This window comes from Symphalangus syndactylus, chromosome 6 (assembly GCF_028878055.3).
Source record: "Symphalangus syndactylus isolate Jambi chromosome 6, NHGRI_mSymSyn1-v2.1_pri, whole genome shotgun sequence".
In the NCBI taxonomy this organism is placed as follows: domain Eukaryota; kingdom Metazoa; phylum Chordata; class Mammalia; order Primates; family Hylobatidae; genus Symphalangus; species Symphalangus syndactylus.
The window spans coordinates 55,994,273-56,014,288 of NC_072428.2; the positions used below are offsets into that span (position 1 = coordinate 55,994,273).

Genomic DNA, 20,016 nt, shown 5'->3' on the forward strand with positions numbered 1-20,016 from the left:
GGAGCAGGAGGAGCTTAGTAGCATGACTCTGTTGACCTAAGCTGGGGCACACACCAATCTCAGGGAGTCCCAGCTGATGTCTCTTACAGCTCCACCATCATGACCAGACTAAGTGAAGCCATTGGGGAGACCCCGAGAGGGACGGAAGGAAAGCAGGGGGGTGGGGCCAGGTGGTAGGGGGCTTTGCCCAGAGCTGGTCTGCACAGGTTCCCAAGGCAAGGGGGTTAGAGTGACTTGGAGTGGGGCCAACTGCTGCTCTGTCCTGGCAGTCCTAATGGGGAGGGAGGTCAGAGCATGAATCCCTCTAATGGCTGAGACAGGTGCAAGGTGGGGGAAAATTACTCACGAGTGGGCTGGGAGGTGGAGCATGCACAGGGCATGCAGGGACCAGGCACTAAGTGGAAAGGACTCAGGTTTCTGTGCCCAGCCCAGGCCACTGTCTTCACTATTGTCATTCCTCTGAACTAGCCCCAGCCCCTGGCCTCTGAACTTACACCTCTCCTGGGATCCAGGCAGAAGGATCACTGGACTCTCACCCCTGTCCCCACCAAGAGGAGTGGGTGATCAGCTTGGGAACAAGAACCCAACTGCCTCAGGGACTGAACCCTGCTTGGGGGGTGGAGAGAGCCAAGACTCCACAAGAAACCAATTGTGAGTTACTAGATGGGGTCAGCGCAGCAGAAGTGGACAGACAGACGGACAGGCGGATGGATGGATGAACAGAGCAGGCAGACAAGGGGAAAGCAGGAGGCTGGGGGTGGCACGGACACCCTGGCGAGGCTGGCTGCCCTATGAATCGTTGAGTGCAGTGAGCAAATCTCTCTCTGTTCATCGCTGTGCCCCAGCACCATCAGTGCCTGCCATGTCCCGGGAGCTGACCTGTACTTGTTGAGTGAATGAATGGAAGAATAAGGCCCGCAGGGAAATGGTATCCTCCCCTGGCCTTGTCCCCCAGGGTCCCTTCCTCCATCAGGCCTCTCCTGATCCCCAGGAGACAATGACACTGCCCTGGCTGTGTCTGAGCAGACCCAGCATGTCTGTGCCAGCCACTGAATCACCATGGGGCAGCCTCCCCAGCACACTGGGGCTCCACGTGAGAAGTCTCAACACCTGCTGCAGACACAGCATTAGCAGCCCTCATATGTGGATGCTGGTCAACTGGGTGGACAGAGGAATGACTCAAGGAATGTCCCATAGCCAGGGACAGCATCTCCTCCTAGAACCTGGTTGGTGAAGCTGCCTGACCCAGGAGGGGCCAAGGCACTAGACAGAGGGAGACGTGGGTCCCTAAGCTCTAGGTCCCATCCTGGAAATTCATGTTGAAGCCCAGAAGGACAGTGTCAGGCCAGGGTCTCTCGGCCAGGCACATCCAGAACAGGAAGCTCAGCCACTGTGGGGTCCTCTGAGGGGAATGAGGAAAAGGCTGTGTGTTGCGGGGAGCAAAGCAGGGATGGGTGCTAGAGATAGAATGTAAATAAGAGAGAGAAAGAGATGGGAGAGAGAGAGAAAGGTAAGCAGGAAGAGTGAACAGTGGGAGAGGCAGAGCCAGGAAGGGAGAAGATGGGAAGAGAAAGGCAGAAACTTGGTAGGGTCTGCCCTGGGCAAGTGGTGAAGGCCTCTGTGAGTGCCAGAGGCAGGGGGATGGGGGTGCCCAGGCAGGGTCCCCTCCCCCAGGGAGACACTTTGGTGCAGAGAGGCCAGGTCAGGAAGCTGTCAAGGAAACACTGGTCCCCACCTGCAGAAATGGCTGTGGGAACAGGGAGCAGAGGGACACACACGGCAGTGGGACGGGAAGAGCAGAAAAGAGGATCGCAGGGGTAAGGGAGGCTTCAGGCAAGGGCGCTGTCTGCGAGGTGACCCAGGCACAGGGCTTGGTGCACGGTGGATTTTTAGACAGAACTGGAGAAGGGGAAGGCAAGAGGGAGAAAGAGGAACAGAAGGAGGAGGAAGACCACACCAGAATTACCTGATCAAGTGATAGCTGTGAGATGCCAGAGTGCAGCAGAGAGAGGGGGAGGGGGAGAGAGGAGGGACATGCGCCGATCAGAGCAGAATGGGACAGAGAGAGAACGTCAGTCAAGAATAAAATCCCAGCCCCTTAGTTCCTGGCTGGGTGGGGGCCCCAGGCTGGCCCTAGACCCTCCCTGGGACCAACCGCACCTCCCCACTGCGAGCACATCCCAGCTATCTTGCTGGGGGCTGGTGGGAACCCATGCCCTGGCTAACAGATAAGCAGGCCAGCCCGGAGAGGAGCTGAAATTCACTTAAGCCCACACAGCCACTCAAGGCAGAGCTTGGCTCTGGGCTCCCAGCTGCATGTTCATTCCAGAAGCCACCCAGCCTCTGTCTGAGGGAGGATGGGGCCACCGGAGTCCTTCCTTCTTCCCTGGTCAGGCCTGCTCCTGGCTGAGGGCCCAGGGCTCAGGAGTGAGTTCACCTGGCTGGGGTGGGGGCTGGGCCTGCTGCAGGGTAGGGACAGCCACGGAAGTGGTCAGATCCTACTCACTTCTGGAGCACGAAGATGCCCACGATGAGGGTGAAGGAGACCAGGTCGGCAGTGACCCACATGAGACAGTACTCGTCCGGGGGCTGTGGACAGACGGCCCGAGGCCAACTTCCAGTCATGGCCAGTCCAGACTGAGGTTCCAGACTGAGGGTCCGTGGACCAGAGGACCCCCCATGGCCACTGGGGAAGGGCAAGGGAGGATCCTGAGAGGGTCTGGGGGCTGAAGATGACATTTTGCAGGTGTGGGCTCCGGGCGCTGTGGGCCTGGGGGTCGGGGTGTGTGTGTGCACACATGTGTACTCTCAGGGTAGGAGGGGACTGTATGGTGCTCAGGGCAGAGGGGGTGTGTGCTAGGCCTGCAGGGTCTGTGTGTCCAGGGATCTCAAAGCAGGAGCCAGATACTGAAAGACAGTGGCTCTGCTGCCCCCCACCCCGCTGACTCTCATCCATCAGTCTCGCCCCTTTCCCCAGCCTGCCTTCCCTTCACCCTCCTCTCCCATAGAACCATCCACAGCTTAGGTCTGATTCATTGGCACTGCATTCTCTCAGCCATAAGGATACCCTCCACCCCCCTTCCGCATGCTCAGGGTGACAGTGGAGCCACCACCTATCTGCAGGTGCCCAGTCAACCAGCTAAAATATTGCTTTATTTGCTGTTCTCTAAGCAGATTTTAATGTTTCCTATTTATTTTTATTTTTTGAGACAGGATCTCACATTGTCACCCAGGCTGGAGTGATCACAGCTCACTGCAGCCTTGACCTGCTGGGCTCAAGCAATCCTCCCACTTCAGCCTACCGAGTAGCTAGGGCTATAGGCGTGTGCCACCATGGCCAGCAAATTAATTAATTTTTTTTTTTTTTTTTGTAGAGACAGGGTTGCCCAGGCTAGTCTTGTACCCCTGCGCTCCAGTGATCATCCTGCCTCTGCTTCCCAAAATGCTGGGATTATAGGCGTGAGCCCTGCACCTGGTCAGTGCTTCCTATTCCTGTCCTTGTTGTTACCCTCCAAAGCAAAGAAACCCAAGCAGCTCTTTACTTCTCTAGAGCCCTTAGTGATGCTTTTCTCCCTGTGGATCAGGCCCAGGGTCCTCCTAGCACCTTAGTGCAGATCCCAGATGCCATGAAACCCTCATGCCTCAAGCCTGCACTCCCACCATGGACTCCCCACCATGCCAGAGAACTCCCAGCGACAGCCCCAAGCACAGAGCTTGCCGAGTGGTCAGGGCAGGCCATAGGCAGCTCCAGCACTGCCCCCCAGGTGCTCTCTGCCCCCCAACTCACCATGATCCAGAGGGGGGAGGGCACCTGGGACAGGGTGTGGGAGTTGTCAGAGGTGACGGATGGGACCCCCGCACACCACAGCAGGGAGAAGAGCCATGGCGCGTTGACTGTGTAGAGGTTCACACTCAGGTTCCAGGACGCGTAGTCCCTGTGGGGCAGGGGAGAGGCAGGTCAGCATGTGGACCCTGGCAGCTCCGGGCCCAGTGTGGGGGCTGGTAAAGTACGTCCTCTTCACGACCTCACAGCCATGCCCGGGGGAAGGAACATCGGCTCCAGAGGGCCAAGCTCCGGGACAAGCCCGGGTCTGCCCGACACACTCATCCTCTCATCTTTGAACCATGTGTGCCTGATTCCTCTGTGTGCCCATCCCTCTGCCCGACTGTGTGTGAGTGCTGGGGGGTGGTGGTGGCAGGACTGGGAGAGACTCAGTCCCGCCCTCTCCTGGAGGAGCCCTGGGCAGGGCAGGCACCTGAGCTCCTGGCGGGACACCTGAGTGTAGCGCAGGTTCAGCCGCTGGATGTGGCCTCTCCGCAGGCTGGCAACTGCCTCCTTGGAGCCTGATGTCTGTTGGAAGCCGGGAGCCACCTTCCGCACCAGGGGCCTCTGCCTGCTAGGCAGCCACATGACCTGCAGGCAGGAGAGAGGCAGCCTCAGACTTTTCTGCACAATAGGTAAGAGTACCTACTCCTCCTAGAGCATCTGTGGGGTTAAGAGACGGGACCTGGCAGGTGGTGAAAGTTTAGATGCAGTCATTAGCAGGGCAGGACTCAGTCCCAGCTAAGGCTGCAAAGCACACTGGCAGCAACTCAGGAAGCTTCCCATCTGGCCTGCTGTCAGTATGGGAGGGAAAACCCAAACAGCCACTACTCTGCACATGGCCACTAGCACCTAGTGTGCCGTCGTAAACTGACGTCAGATTTCTCCGGTCCCAAATTATTACACCACACGACAGGGCAACACTTCGCTGAAATAACTTGACGACCTGGACCTTTATACATTTTAAAGTGTTTTCTTGTCCCATGATGACCCTGCCAGGGAAGTGAGGGGTGTGTGATCCCCATTTTACAAATGGGAAAGCTGAAGTCTGGAGTACAACAGGGAAAGGCTATGCAGCAGCAGGGCTCTAGCCAGGCCAGGGCTCCCAGGGGCAGAGCTGCGCTGCACAGCCTCACCTGGTGCTGGGGGAAGCCGGAGTGCAGCACGGCCTCCAGAGTCACGTTGAGAAAACTGCTGCGGTAGGGGTGCTCCCGGGGCGGGTCGCGCAGGTTGAGCAGCAGTGTGGCATTGCCCTTGGCCAGCTCCAGGAGCTCTGCCAGGCTGCAAATGGACTGGTTCTGGGCCTCTCTGTGGTCGGAGGGTGACAGGGAGCTGGCCGTCCAGAAGGGGTCAGTCTGGCAGGGACAGGGACACACACATGGCTGCATCATCAGCCCTTTAGGGGCCCCCACATACCCTTCTGGCAACCAAGCGTGGAGACCCCTGGGCTGCCAGAGTCTGCTGGGGTCAGGCAGATTGATGGCTATGGCCATGTGGAGACTGTAGGAGGCCCCAGCCTTAACTTTTCTACCCCACACCCTGCTTACCAAGAGGACGGCGGACAGCTTGCTTGGAATCGCTCCCAGACCCACAGCATTTCTCCTTCTAGAGCATTTCAGACCACAGAGCCAACCCCTCTCTAGAGTTTTACAGAGTTAACAATTCTATTCACTGCTCTCATCCCTGTCAACATTTTCTAGTGAGGGAAATGGACCCAGAACAAGCAGTGACAACCACGAGTCTGGCAGCAGTGGCAGGAGCCTAGGAGGCCACTAAGCAGCTTGGGTGGAGGTCGGGAAAGCTCTGAGAGTGGGGGTCTCGAAGCTGATGGCCACCCTTGCACCTCTCACTCCTTGCAGTCCCTGCTGGTGTTTTCCATGCCTAAGATTGGGATCAGGTGCAGCCAGACCTTCAGGAACCACTGGCCAGCGTTGAGTCTCTGCAGGGTGGTCCAGTTGAGCATGGAGGCAGGTCTGCGGGCCAGCTCCGGGAACTCCTCCTCCACGTTGGTGGTGCGCCGCAGGGTGGCGTCATGCATGAGGAAGGGCACGCCGTCCAGGCTGCAGGGAGGGTGGGGCCACCGAGTCACTGACCCCCCAGATCCCTTACCTGCCCACCAATGATCACCCCACACAGTCACCCCACACAGTTCTCCCCACCCAGCACAGGATCCCGGCTGGCTCTGCCCCTCTCGGGGCCTCAGTCTCCCCATCTGCACAGGGAAGACAGTGGGCTGGTGGCTGACCCTGAAGGGCCAATGCCTTCTGGCTCTCTGTGAGGGTCAGATGGGGGTGGGGACTGCCAAGGAGGGAGAGCTGGGAAAAAGCTGAACCTACTCTCTTAGCGACCTTGGAAGGTAGGTGCTGCCTCATTTGATAATGGAGAAGCTGAGGCTAAGAGAGGGAAGTATCTAGCTCAAGGTCCACAGCCTGTAAGTGGTGGAATCCAGTTTGGAACCAAATCCCTGTGATGTTATGATGAGAACAGTGCAAACGTAGACCTCTTTGGCAAATTCCACCCAACCCCAATCCTTGTCTACTCTACCAGGGTTGCAAATAGCTCATATGGTGCCTTAGTGTGAAACAGTAAAAGGTACCCATGCCCTCTGTTCCTCAAGGCATTTTACCACCGGCTGCTAGAAAGTTGTGATAAACACACAATTCTATGTCTATACTGGGAACAATGTCCTCATATATGTGATGCCCTTCTTCAGTATGCAACCTGTACAACTATATATGACAGTCCTGCCCTTCTTCCCTTCTCAGATAACCTCTGTTATGAGATTAGTATGGATTCTTCCTGCCATTTATACTAATATCTACTTATATATGTACATGGAGAAAGTGCATATGTCACTTTTTTGTGGTATTTTAAAATGTAACTGGAGTCACAGTGAATGTATCACTCTGCAACTTGCTTTATTTCCCTCATGAGAGTGTTGGAGCTCTATCATCTATTTTTCCCTTCAAGTGGCTCTGTGGCAGGGCTCCTGCTTGCACCAAGAGCATTTGTTCTTTCCTCTATTTTACATCCTGGAGTCTGCAGGAACAGGGTGCCTTCCCTGCTGTGGATAATCTAAGCCTCTCTCCTCCCATCTCAGAGGCTCTGAGACCAGAGGTTCCCCCAGCAGAGACCCAGGTGGATGCCGAAGTGTGTGGGAGGGGTTAGAGGAACTATCTCCCCTCCGCTACACCTACCTGATGGTAATGTCAGCCTGGAGCCCATACAGCTTCTGCTCGAGGGCCTTCCGGAAGGACATGAGTGTGTGCTCTGGAGCCAGCTGGGGAAGAAGGGTTGGTGAAGGGAGAGCCAAGATTCAGCTGATGTACCCTCCCCAGCCAGTGGAAAGTCTTCCATGTTGGGAGGCTGGGCTAGGCCTGGTTCTAATTCTGGCTCCTCCACAGAGTAGCTGTGTGACCCTGGGCACCCACTCAGCTTCTCTGAAGTTCAGCTTCCTCATCTGCTAAATCATGCCTACCTCATTGGTTTTACTGGGGGCTGGGGAGGCAGGGCTGGTTAGTGTGATGCATATAAATGCCTGACATGTAGCTAGCACTTGACACATGGTAGCTATGGTCACTATGTTATCATTGCTGTATCCCAGGCACTGAGCTAGACACTGGGACTGGAGGGCTGTTTTACAGTCCTCTGTGGCTCTCTGGCAGTCTTGGGCTGGGGCAGAATGTGAAATTCCCTCTTGGTTATACCCTGAGACAAGTCCAGGGGGAGACCTGGAAGAAGAGAGTGTAGATGGGATGGTAGTTTCAGTGGGGGACCAGTTTCCTCATCTATATAAACATGACAGCACTATTTCCCTCCCTGGACTGTTATGTGAACTAAAAGCCTCTAGCACACTGCCTGATATATACAGTAAGTGCTTAATAAATAGCAACTGTTTTCCCCTTACATGATCCTGGTTCTAGCATTTTTTTAAGAGACAGGGTCTTGTTGTCATCCAGGCTGTAGTGCAGTGACACAATCACAGCTCACAACAGCCTCAAACTCCTGGGCTCAAGCAATCTTCCCGCTTCAACTTCCCAAATAGCTGGGACTACAGGTGCATGCCACTACACCCAGCTCTGGTTCTAGCCTTGACTCTGCCATTAACTATTGTTCTGACTTTGGGTATATTTCTCTGTGGGTCTCAGTTTCCCCATGTGCCCCTTAGAGATGTGTACTCATGAGGGTCTTTATGCTTAGGACAGTTGGGGTTCTAAGCCTCCCTAGTTGGGTCTCATCTGAGGACTGTCATACCCATTTCTGCCACTGGGGGTCAGCACCAAACCAAGGATTGGGCTAAGACCAGTTCCATGAGGGATGGTTGGAGGGACTGAGGGAAGGAGGACATCCCCCGCCCCCCACTGCCCCGCCTGTCAGTGAAGGGGTGAGGTGGGAAGGATTCCCATGGCTTATCTCATTCATTCCCACTGAAGACAATCCTGTTCCCAACTTCTCTCCCTCTGGCCACGATGTTCCCCAGCTACTCCCCTCTTTTGTGACACAGCCTAGCACTGGGGAGCCAGGGAGTGGTGAGGGCTTTGGAACGGACTGAAAAGGTGCAATTTCACTTCCCAGACACAGAGCTGGGGCCTCAGTTTCTTTAGCTATAAAATGGGCTAACATTATCAACCTCATAGGTGAGATAACAAAAGTCACAGACCCTAGCCCAGGACCCGGCACACAGCAGGGTCTCTGTAATGAGTTTCTTTCTTCCCCTGTCCCTGGCATACAGCACTCTTGGAGGACATGTTATCTGTCTCCCAGTCCAGTGGGTTGTGTGAGGCACTTCCAGGGGGAGCAGGACTACACAGGCATGGAGAGAGAGGCATAGACTCAGTGGAATCCCACCCATCTCTAAATATCCTGTGGCCAGGCCTTCCATCAGTGGCCACTTGACAGAGGCCCATGCTCCCTGCTGCATGGGCTGGGGCTGCAGAAGGCAGAAGCTTGGAAGGGGTTACGAAGACCCTCAGGGCAGAGGAAGTGTTTGGGAAGGGGAAAGTCTTTTTTGGAAGCTTTTAGACACAGTTCTCTCTGGCTTAGGTGCTGGCCTCCTGGAGAAAAAGATGTGGAAACCTGGCCCTCCCTGGCCAGACTCAGGACTCCAGGAAGGCCCCAGAAGCATACACATTGCTGGGGTGAATTCTTAGTCCCCATCTCAGAGCTCGCACCTGCCTCAGGCCAGTCCAAGTGGGGTTCTGTTGTCAGGAGGGTGTGCATAGGGGGGTGGTGGTTACTCAGGTGGGCGGGACACTATGGTTAAGAGACCTGGATTTAGAAAACAGCAACTCAAAGTACTATTAAAAAAGAGTCCTAGCTTCAGAGTTAGTGCAAATATTAAAGTACACGTACACATATGCACAGAGGGACAGGCCACATCTGCATAGGAACAACACATCCAGGGACACACAGACAGTCTCCAAGACAGAGATGTGCACTTTCCTCACCACACACAGACATGTGGACCCAGAGTCAGAGCCCCCCAAGGCAATGCACAGGGACACACAGAGGGGACCCTTGCCAGCCCCTCAAAAACTACCACCAGGGCATGATCAGCCAGATGCAGAATGTGAAAAATCCCACAGGACAAATGACTCAATTTCTCAGGACAAATAAACAGCCTAAGGGAAAAAAGGGAGGGGGAATTTTTTTTTTTTTTTTTTTTTTTGAGACAGAGTTTCACTCTTGTTGCCCAGGCTGGAGTGCAATGGCGCAATCTCGGCTCACTGCAACCTCCACCTCCCAGATTCAAGCAATTCTCCTGTCTCAGCCTCCTGAGTAGCTGGGATTACAGGCATGTACCACCACACCCGGCTAATGTTGTATTTTTAGTAGAGGTGGGGTTTCTCCATGTTGGTCAGGCTAGTCTCGAACTCCTGACCTCAGGTGATCTGCCCGTCTTGGCCTCCCAAAGTGCTGGGATTACAGGCATGAGCCACTGAGCCTGGCCGTGGGGTTGTTACAGACCAAAAGGCACTCAGGAGACACGCGAACCAGATGCATGCTATGGACTGCATTTGGATCCTGATTTTTAACAACTAAACTGTAAAAAGACATTTTCAAGACAATAAAGGGAAATTGAACATGGATTCCATTTCAGATAATATTAAGGAATCATTATCCTTAATATTGGCTGGGTGTAATAACAGCATTATGGTTATGTATCTTTCTAAAGTCCTCATGTGTTACAGATACATCCTGAAGTGCCTATGGGTAAGATGATGCGATGCCTAAGATTTGCTTTACTACTCCAGAAAAACAAGTAGGGAACAGATGAAGCAAGAATGGCCAAGCGTTGATAAGTATGGGATTGGATTCATTACATCCTTCTTCATGATGTGAGTCATTATATGCTTTTCTCCACTTCTGCATATATTTGACCTTTTTCTACTAAAGAAAACCATCCTCGCTGGGGCCACCTTCCTGCTTCAGCATACCACTTGTGTCCCCTGGCCACTGGAGGGAGCCCAGGAGATGGTAATCTGAGTCACGGAGACAGGAGGAGCCATCATTTTGAGCCCCTCAGAAGAGTTCCCCTGCCCCCACTGGGAAGGCTGGGCTCCAATTGGTCCTCACAATAACCAGCAGCATGGGCATCTGTACCTTTGAGGCACAGAGGGGACTGGTGACCCCTCCAAGATGCACAGGCAGCATGTGGCCAAACTGGACACCAGATCCAGATCCCCACTGGCTGCCTCTGGGAGGGGCTGGGGTCAGCACTGGAGTTTGGCTCAGGGGCTGGAGTCTTATCGAGAAAATAACACCCACCACATGCAAGGGGCCAGACTTCCAGAGTGAGTGGCAGCCCGGCAGACCCAGCACCTCCTTCCAAAGCAGTTATGTGAGACCCCCTAACTACCCTGAGGTCCCACAACAGCCTGGAACACCAGGAAGCCAAGCCCTCAGGAAGTGCTCACACACCCCCCCACTTGGCAGGGTGGGGGTGGTACTGCTGCTGCTGAGGGCCTGGGTTCAAGGCTTTCATGGAGCAGGAGACCCTGATCCAGAGAGATGGCCCTGCCCAAGGTAACAGCAGTGTCTACCTCTTACTTTCTGTGCACCATGTGCATATTTGGGCACTGCACACATGCTAACTCCTGCTCCTCATAGCCCCACGGCAGGTGCTCTCACTAGTCCCATGGTACAAGATGGGGGAACCAGGCAAAGAGATGGAAACTGTTGGGCCTCCCACAGCTGGTGAGGGCTGTGCTGGGATGCTAACTCAGGCAACATGGCTCTGGAGCCTGCCCTCTCACCGAAGCTCTCCTGCAGGGCTGTGGGGTGCCCTGGTGGCAGGATGCGGCGCTGACTTTGATCCCTTCCTCTCTCTCCAACTCAAGCTGGTTCAGCCATATTCATTGTCACAGTGGGCTCTGAGCTGCCTCCCAGCTCTCCTGGAGGGTTCTCCTGATGCCTGGTGGCAGCCCCCAGGCCCCACACTCAGCATCCGTCTCCTGGGCCTTCCTAACTGGTACCTGGGTCTAGCCTGGGCCTAAAACCCTCCTGCATCTTTGCAGGGCACTTAGGACAAAAGTGAAATCTTTTTAGCAAGACGCCTTCAGGACGCTTCAAGATGTGCTTCCATCCCAGCACTCCCGGCCTTTTTACCAATCCTTCCCATGTACCTCCCCTCAAAAAGCTACAAATGGTTGCTACCATTACATATATCCATTTCCCAAGAAGGTCCCCCCCATTGCACCCCACCCCAATGGGGCTGTTACGACCCTGAGGTGGCACTCACCATGGGGGCCCCGCGGTGGCCAATGAGAGCAGGCTTGGGGCCGAGGTCCTTCTTCTCCATGATGCAGGGAGAGGAGATGGTGAGAGGGGCCAGGTAGAGGGCAAACACCACGGTGAAGAAGGTACAGAGAATGGTCACCTGGGAGGCTGCAGATAAGGGGCCGTGAGTGCTGCCTGGTGAGCCCTGGGCAGGTTGGGGTGCAATGCTGGACCCCTATACTCCCGACCTGTCAGGATCCAGGTGCTCTAGGGGGCAGCCCTTATTCTTGCTGGGAAGGTGAACCCTGCCTCTAACTCACACAGACACAGGTGCATGCATGCAGAGAGAGAGACGTGGAGGAGGAATACAGTGCGAGGCTGACTGAAGCTGTGACCCTCTGTGGACTCTGTGGGCCACTCTGAGCCAGAATCCCCCTCACTGAGTGCAGGGGCCCCACCCCATCTCCAAGCCACCCCCAAGGAAAGCCCAGGTCAGGGCAGCGCCAGCTGGTCTTGGCACCTGCAGGGATTGGAGGGGCAGGCCCTTCACAGTTCTACTCACAGGTCCGCTCTGCACGGGCAAACTGTCCTGCCACGATCCAGGACAGCATGGTGACTGCTGCCAGGGCCCCCACATGCAGGAATGGCGCTGTGCCCTGTTTGCAGGGAGAGGGAAGGGAGACCAGTAACGCCCAGCTCTGCCCAGACCCTGTGTCACCAGCCTCCTACTTCTACCTATGAGCCAGGCAACCCTGTCTCCATCTGCCAACTGAGGACACTGGGAGCCTCAGGACCCTGGTGTCCTCCCTAGTTCTGACCTGCTCTGTGACCCTGGGCCCCTCCCCGCCCTTCTTTGGGCCTTGGTCTGGAGAAAGGGAAGTGACAGAAAGGCTCTTGTTGTGAGGGTCCTGGGGGAGCAGCTGCCCAGGCCCCCTCCTCACTCACCTGCAGGGAGATCAGCAGCACCTCCCACTCATCCTCCCACAGCTGGGCCACGGCCGACATGGCCACCACCGTGGAAGCCAGGATGACCACCAGCCCGATCTGGAGGGGGAAGAGTCACCAGACAGAGGCTCAGAGCAGGTGGGTGGGTTCCCAGTGTGTGTGAGAGAGGAGCCAGAGGGAGAGACGGAGAGAACAGGAGAGGCCGATGGAGCAGGGCAGAGGGGAGGGAGGAATGAGACAGGCATGGGCTGCCAGGAAACCAGAGACCGGCAGATGGACACAGCAGGGAGAGACTGAGGTAGGAGGAGGCCAGCAGACCCAGCGAGGAAGGGACAGCGAGAAATGGAAAGGAGGATGGGGACAGGAGGAGGAGGGAGCTGTGAGGAGGGAGGACATTCAGTAAGGGGGACCTCCCTGGGCCTGGCAGGTTAGTCACATCCAAGGTCCCGCCCAGCCTCCCTGCCACCTCAGCATGGCACAGCAGAGGAGGAAACCCACTTGTCCAGGCCATGCCCAGGCCTCAGGGGAAGGAGGCTGAGGACTTGGGTCCGCTGCAGGAGCCTGGAGTGCAGCCCAGCCTGACACCCTGGTCTGGGCTCACAGTGGCACTTCAGGCAGGGATGGGTGGTGAAACACATCTCCACCTGCCCCACCTCCACGGCCTGCCCTCTCCCAGACTCCCAGCATCCAGGTCCACCATGATGGGGGCCACCCTCCTTGCAGCCTCCAGAAGAAAGCAAAGCACAGCTCTCATGGAGGATGAGGTGGCACCTCCAAGGGACAGAGATCTCTGGTGACAGGTAAGACCTGAAATCTTCAACCACGCGAAGCTCGGCAGAGGTTTTCAGCTCCTCGGCCCCCAGCCCCTCGCCCCTGGCTGTGGATCCCACTCCACCCACCCCCCTCCACACCCCCAGGCGTGCCTCCCTAAAGCCCAGGTTGTGGCTCTCCTCCAAAGCCTCCTGCAGCTCCCAGTTTCTGGAAGGGTCAGTCAAAGCCGCTACCTCCGTCCCCCTAGTTTCTCCAGACTCGTCTCCCACCTCCCTCCAAAGGCCTGTCCTTCTCCCACAGCACTGCCGGCCGCCCTGCCTGCCTGGAGCCGTTCTCGCTGCTGGCAGGGCCCTCACCCCCTTTCTCCTGAGGCAACTTTTCCCAGAGGCAGCAGCGGCCAAGGGCCCTCCGACGCCGAGCAGGGACAGTGGCATTTCTAGATGATGAGGGTGGGACGGTGGCCAGCATCTCCGCTCCCTACCCAGGGACCTTCACTCGCTGGCGGGGAATGCTGAGTCTGGGATGAAGTTTCCCTTGGAAGGCTTTTCATTCCAGCCCATCAGCCTGGAAACAAATGTTCCCCCAAGAGACCCGAGCGAGGCAGGTGAGGAGCTGGAAGGGCTGTGACATACGGGCTTGGGGCGGAAAGAGGCACGGGCGTGCCTGGGCCTGTGGGGGCGCTTCGCGTGGTCCACAGGTTGGTTCCGCGGAGGCATGAGCATCCTCATCTCACACACGGAAAGCGAGGTTCGGGGAGCGGAACAGCTGGCTGGGTCACGGAGCTTTGAAGGGGCAGAACCAGAAAGGAACACCTTCTGCCCATCTCAGGGGGTGAGGGGGTGTGCGCTTTCTTGAACAGACATCACGCTGGTGTCAGAGAGGCTGCGCAGTCTCTGGGAGGCCCAGCTGCGCCTCCGAACCCCTGAGAACCCCGCCCTCGGCACTCAGGCCCCTCTTCCCGGCTGCCCCCGGCGCGCAGCTCCCCCTTGTGGCCATCGTGGGAAGAGGCTCTGCACACAGCGAGTTAAGGATGGTTTCTGGGAGCATCTCATCACAATACCTGTTAATGGAAATGGCTTGCAATAAAACTGATTCCCTAAACCCTAATACAATTAAAAATGTTATTATCTCTGAGTTCCACAGTTGCTTTGGTGGTAATCATCACGCTCAGCAGCATCACTGCATGTTCAGCGTCTGTGGGACTTTCCCTATCTTGCATCATTAAGTTACAGCAATAGCACTGACACCCAACAACGCAACCACCATCGCTCCTGAAATCTGACTGAGAAGGATGAATCCCACCCTAGAGGCCCAGAGACAGACCACCGTCCTTCTCTGAGAAAGTGGCCTTGGGTTCTCTGTCCTCATGGGACTGTGGCTTGTGATAGCAATGGTGGGAACAGGGGATACAACAGTCTTTCATTCACTCGGTGAGTCTGGCCTAGGTGCTGGGACCCGAGAGGAGGTGGAACCCCGCCTTGCAGAGGTGCAACAGCTGGCCTCTTAGGGGTATCTGACCTCTGGGTTTTGCAGTCCAAATGGCAGACAGTTTGGCCCAGGGTTAAGAGCCTCACTTGAATCACGATCTTCAGTCAAATCCTGGCTCTGCTACCTATTGGGGATCTTTCCACATCCTCTCCAGGGACCTTTCCAGAGCTGTGAAATAGGCATAGCGAGTACCTACCTGGAAGGGGGTTGGGGAAGATCAATGAAGAAATGCAAGTGAAATGCTTAGTACAACGGCTGGCCAGAAGAAAATGCTTACTAAATCTCAGTGATATCATTTTAAAAAGTGAGCATGTTATCATGGGAACAGGATTATTGTGAGGAGTGAAATGATTGTGAAATTCTGAGTGAAAGGTGCCTGACACATGTGGTCAGCACCTGATAAAGGATGGTTACTGCTGTTATGGTGAATGCAGTGTCTGGCACACACAGGAGGTGCTCAGTGAATGTGCCTTCCTTAAGCTGCTGCTGGAGGGACAGAGGCTGGACACCAGGAAAAACCATAAAGCTGGGGCCAGTGCATGGAGAGAAGTCTGAATTCACCAGGAGAGGTGATGAAGTAGACATAGCAGATGGCAGGTAGAGGCTGATGGAGCCTTGGTAGGAGGCAGAAGCCCCAGCCCCAGCCCAGCCAGTAACTTGCCTTGGGGCCGTGTGGTACCCAGTGCTCCTCTCTGGGGCTCAGGTTGGGTTGCTGACAGATGCCTCCTCTGTGCAGGTCCTGGGCTGGGGGCTGCTGCCACTCAGGCAGGGGAGTCAGGCGAGGACACAAGAGCAGTGCAGTGTGCTCAGGGCAGCCTGGGGAGGTGTGAGCTGTGACCAAAACACCTCACAGAGGGTGGTGGGTGGGACAGGAAGGGGGGCATCTCAGGGAAAGGGCCTCCTGTTTACTGTAAAGCTCCCAAGAACCCTTCAGCCTGCTCCCTCACCTCCTGGGTACCTCAATTTCTCCTGAACACTCACCTGGGAGAGATTTCTGGGAAACAGGAGATTTTGGCAGACTGGGGAGAGGAGGAAGGTCCCCACATGAGCACCAGATCTACTCAGCACCCAGCCTGTTGTGAATGGCTCCCTCTCACCCTGTCCTGAGCATTTCTGTCTTCCCCTCCTCAGGACCCAGGGGAACCAGAGACTCTCAAAGTTCATGAATAAAACATACTATAGGCCGGGCGCGGCGGCTCACGCCTGTAATCCCAGCACTTTGGGAGGCCGAGGTGGGTGGATCACGAGGTCAAGAGATTAAGACCATCCTGGCTAACACGGTGAAACCTCGTCTCTACTAAAAATACAAAAAAATTAGCTGGGCTGGTGGTGGGCGCCTGTAGTCCCAGCTACTCGGGAGGCTGAGGCAGGAGAATGGCGTGAATCCAGGAGGCAGATCTTGCAGTAAGCCGAGATTACGCCACTGCACTCTAGCCTGGGCGACACAGCAAGACTGTCTCTAAAACAAAACAAAAAACAAAAAACAAACATACTATAAAACTGTGGTCTTTAGAGTTTAGAATGCTATGTTGCTGATATAAGACCAGATAGATAAATGAAAATAAGCAAAAAATTCAGAAATAGATCCAAATACATAAAGAAAATTTAGTATATGATAAAAATAGCATCTCAAATGAATAAAGGACAAATTCTCAGTAGAGAGAGTTGGGAACATTGGGAAGCCATCTAAAAAGAACAGAGTAAGATCACACTATACCCCAAAATAGCTTCCAAAAAGAGAAAAAATTAAATGTTGGAAATATATAATTACCAAGTGACACCATAGAAAAATTTTTATAATCTTGGAGTGGGAAAGACCTTTCTGAGTCTGACACAAAACCAAGGAGTCATCAAGAGATGACATATTCAAGTATGTAAGAATAAAAAAATATATATCCCCATGGTAAAAACGCAATGAGCAAAGTCAAAGGATGAATGACAAACTAGGAAGAATTATTTGCAGTTTGTTAGCCTAATGGCTAATTTCCCACATCTATAAAGAGTTCCTGCAAATGAATAAGCAAAAAGCAATGGCAAAAATGGCAAAAGATATGAAGAGACAGTTTTATGGAAAAGAAAACACAAGTTACTCAAACGTGAAAAATGCTGAATCTAACTCACCCAAAGGGAAATGCAAATGAAAACTACAGCAAGGTACCACTTTTCACCCATCAGGCTGACAAAAGCCAATAAATCAGCTGATGGTTTATGGGCAAGGGTATTTTTATAGAACAACTATCCATTGCTAAGAGAGCATGAATCGGAGGCACTTGGCAAGGAGGCCATTTGGCAAGATCAAAATGATGAAAGTACACATTCTTCACCCAGAAATTCCTCTCCCAGGTCACCGCCACATCATCCTGGCAAAAGACAGAAAGCAGCTGGGATGTCGATCCGGTCTATCAACAGGGAACTGGCTAGACGCCTAGGGAATCAGGGAATATCCAGAACAGGGAGCAGAAGCAAGGGATGGATACAAACAGGGATGCTTTAACGCAGCGAAGGAGCTCCAAGAATTCTGTTAAGGTGCAGAACAGAGGGTGGAGTAGGCGACTGTTTGTGTTTAAAGAAGAAAGAAAAAGGAAATGCATATGTACATGTGCATGTGCTAAAAATCTGTCTGGAAAGAGAGTGAGGAGGACTTTCTTTGTATACTTTTTTGTGCTTTTTGTATTTTGAATCATGTTGATGTATTACATGGTCAAAAATTAATTAAAGCAAACAAAAAAGAATAAAGAGTCCTTAGAATTTTAGAATCAAATGACAGAATCTTGGAAACAGAAGAGAATTTCCAGGCCCTGCTGGAACACTCTGAGCTCTGGGGAACTCCCTCCTGGTAGGGCGGGTCCAGCTCTGGGTCAGCTCCACCTGGAAGGACCCTGCTCATGCTGCTATCTCACAGAGGGGGCAGAGGGCAGAGGAAGGCACCCTGGGAGCTGGCACCAGCATGGACAATGGGATCTGCTTCCTTGCATTGATCTGCCAGCTCCAGCTGGCTCAGCAGCTCTGTAGGCCTCTCCACTAGAATCAAGCAGGTGTGACCTTACCTGCTGAGAGCGAGGCATGGCCACAGAAGGTGACCACAGCATGTGCCAGCCCCACCGGGGGTGCCAGCTGGTGCAGTTCTTTCAAATGCCAGCTTTGCGGCCAGGAGAAGAAAGTCCCTCGCAGAGGGGATGGTGGAAGCCCAGAGGAGGCCTGTGAGTAGAGTGAGGGGCAGGAGGAAGGTGGGGGGACCAGGGGCTGCTCACGGCTCCTGTCTCTGGGGTCTGACTCCCAAGCTCCAGGCCTGTGTAACGAACTGGCCTCGGTACCTCCCTGGATGCTCACAGGCACCTCCCACTCCACACAGCCCAACCCAGGCTCATGCTGTCCCCTCTTCCTTTCCTGTTCCACATCTGTCTTCTAGCTAGAAGTGAGCCCCTCCCCTTGGAGTCATTCTGGCCCCATCTCATGCGCTCATGGTAGTTTCTGAACATTTCTGCCCTTTCCTAAATGGCAGGCCCACAGGGAGCCAGGCTCTGGGGAAAGGCAGATGATCCAGATGTTCCTGGGAGGGAGGGGCTCTGCCTTGGTCAGCTCGGTACCACTCTGTGCCCACCAGGGTCCCAAGAAGACCAGGCATCAGAAACACACTTCAGCACTATGCCTGCAACGGACGTAAGGCAGAGAGTTAAGGCTCCGGAATGGGTGAAGCCTGTCTGCCTTGGGCCCAGCCCTGAGGGGGTCACTGGGAACAGGGAGACAGAGGTTAACTCTGGCCTGCAAGGGGCACCTCAACTGGGTGGGTCGGGGTCAGGGAGCCAGACGAATACTGAAAACACAAAAACACAGCTGTTCAGACATGTAGCAGGGGAGGCTGCAGGGCCTGAGGAAGTCCCAGGAGAGAATCCTGTGTATGTAGGGGAGGTACTGAGGAAGGGGTCCGAGAGAAAAAGGGAGGGCAAGAGCAAAGTGCTAAATGGGGGAAGGAGGCAGACATGCTGGGAGAGCATGAGATGTCTCATGTAGCAGAAGCTGAGGGTGACTGTCCCATGACGGGTTGGGAGATCAGCAGGGGCCAGATTATGCCAGGTAGGGAAGTTTGGGTCATCCTGGGAGTGGTGGGAGTGGTGGAAAGGCTTTAAGTTGGGGAATGAAATGGCCAGATCAGGGTTTTCAAAAGAGCTCACCAAAGAAGGAAGAGGCAGGTGAGACCCGAGGCAGGGCCCCCAGAGGGTGGGTGCCACAGTATGAGCTGTGAGCTCTGCTGGTTAATAGCATGACTACGGGACCCTGGATCTTCCATGTTTAAACTGGGAGACCTTAGGCAAGTCACTTAACCTCTTTGTACTTCAGTTTCCCCAACCACAAAATGGAATGATAACAGTACCTACATGACAACGTTGCTGTAAGGGTTAAGTGAATGAAGACGGGCGAGGTTGTGAGACAAGTGCTTGGCGCATAGTGAGTGCTCAGCCTTAGCTATGAGAACAATTCTAATGGCAATCCAGGGGAGGGACACGGTGGCCAGGCCCTTCTGCTGCTGTTGCCTCCAGCTTCCCTTGCCCTCTCCCAGCCCCGGCCGAGGCGGCCCTTACCTTGTGCAGCCAGTGCAGGTTCATCTGCTGCCCCACGGCAATGTGACATAGTGCCAGGACCTGAGGAGGGACCCACAGGGTGATTGTCAGGCCCGTGTGGGCGGGAAGGCTTTGCCAGTTTCTCAGACACCCTGCTCCCCACTGCGGCTCTGGGCCTGACCCTGGGTAGAGGCAGCAAACCTCCTTCCAGGCGATGGGAATGCCCTGCCCTCCCCAGCCCAGCCCAGACTAGCCAGCCTGAGCCTGGCCTCCTTCCAGATGATTCCAGGCCTCTAGGCTCTTCCTCTGTGGGACTCCCCGTCAAGAGGTCACTGGGTGCTGCTGTACTTGGACTACCCAACTTCATTCATCAAACATTTGGGAGTTCCAATCCCCAGGATTCTGAAACAGACTTGGGCCTGTCCCCAAGGAGCCCCCAGTCCAACATGGGGGATCCACCTGCATCTCAGTGAGTGGAATATCGGGAGCAAGAGCCTGAAGCAGAGGCTCCTGGAAGAGGAAGCCTGCAGTGGGCCCTCTCAGCCAGGACAGCTCTCACTGGGTCCGGAGCAAACATTCCAGGAAGGGGCAGCCTAGAGAGACAGGCAAAAGCAAGAGGACCTCCTGCTCTGGGGGACCCAGGCCTCAGGTGCAGCAGCCCGAGAGGCCCTGGGCAAAATCTTAATGTGCCATATGTAGCCAACTTTCTAC

The 20,016-nt window shown here is 54.7% G+C and overlaps 1 protein-coding gene across 5 annotated transcripts in view; it reads right to left on the reverse strand.

The window, feature by feature from the left end:
- GDPD5 (glycerophosphodiester phosphodiesterase domain containing 5) overlaps positions 1-20,016 on the reverse strand; it is a 94,426-nt gene that overhangs the window by 2,727 nt on the left and 71,683 nt on the right. For 3 of the 5 annotated variants that reach the window (XM_055282969.2, XM_055282970.2, XM_055282973.2), the window contains 11 exons: positions 19,327-19,386; positions 12,488-12,586; positions 12,105-12,198; positions 11,565-11,710; positions 7,021-7,103; positions 5,733-5,883; positions 4,960-5,178; positions 4,257-4,414; positions 3,788-3,935; positions 2,507-2,589; positions 1,967-1,981 (listed from right to left, as the gene is read on the reverse strand). In XM_055282969.2, coding sequence (XP_055138944.1) covers positions 1,967-1,981; positions 2,507-2,589; positions 3,788-3,935; positions 4,257-4,414; positions 4,960-5,178; positions 5,733-5,883; positions 7,021-7,103; positions 11,565-11,710; positions 12,105-12,198; positions 12,488-12,586; positions 19,327-19,386 — 1,256 coding nt within the window. The remainder of the gene's footprint in view (positions 1-1,966; positions 1,982-2,506; positions 2,590-3,787; positions 3,936-4,256; positions 4,415-4,959; positions 5,179-5,732; positions 5,884-7,020; positions 7,104-11,564; positions 11,711-12,104; positions 12,199-12,487; positions 12,587-19,326; positions 19,387-20,016) is intronic. The other 2 variants (XM_055282972.2, XM_055282971.2) reach the window with 1 other exon arrangement.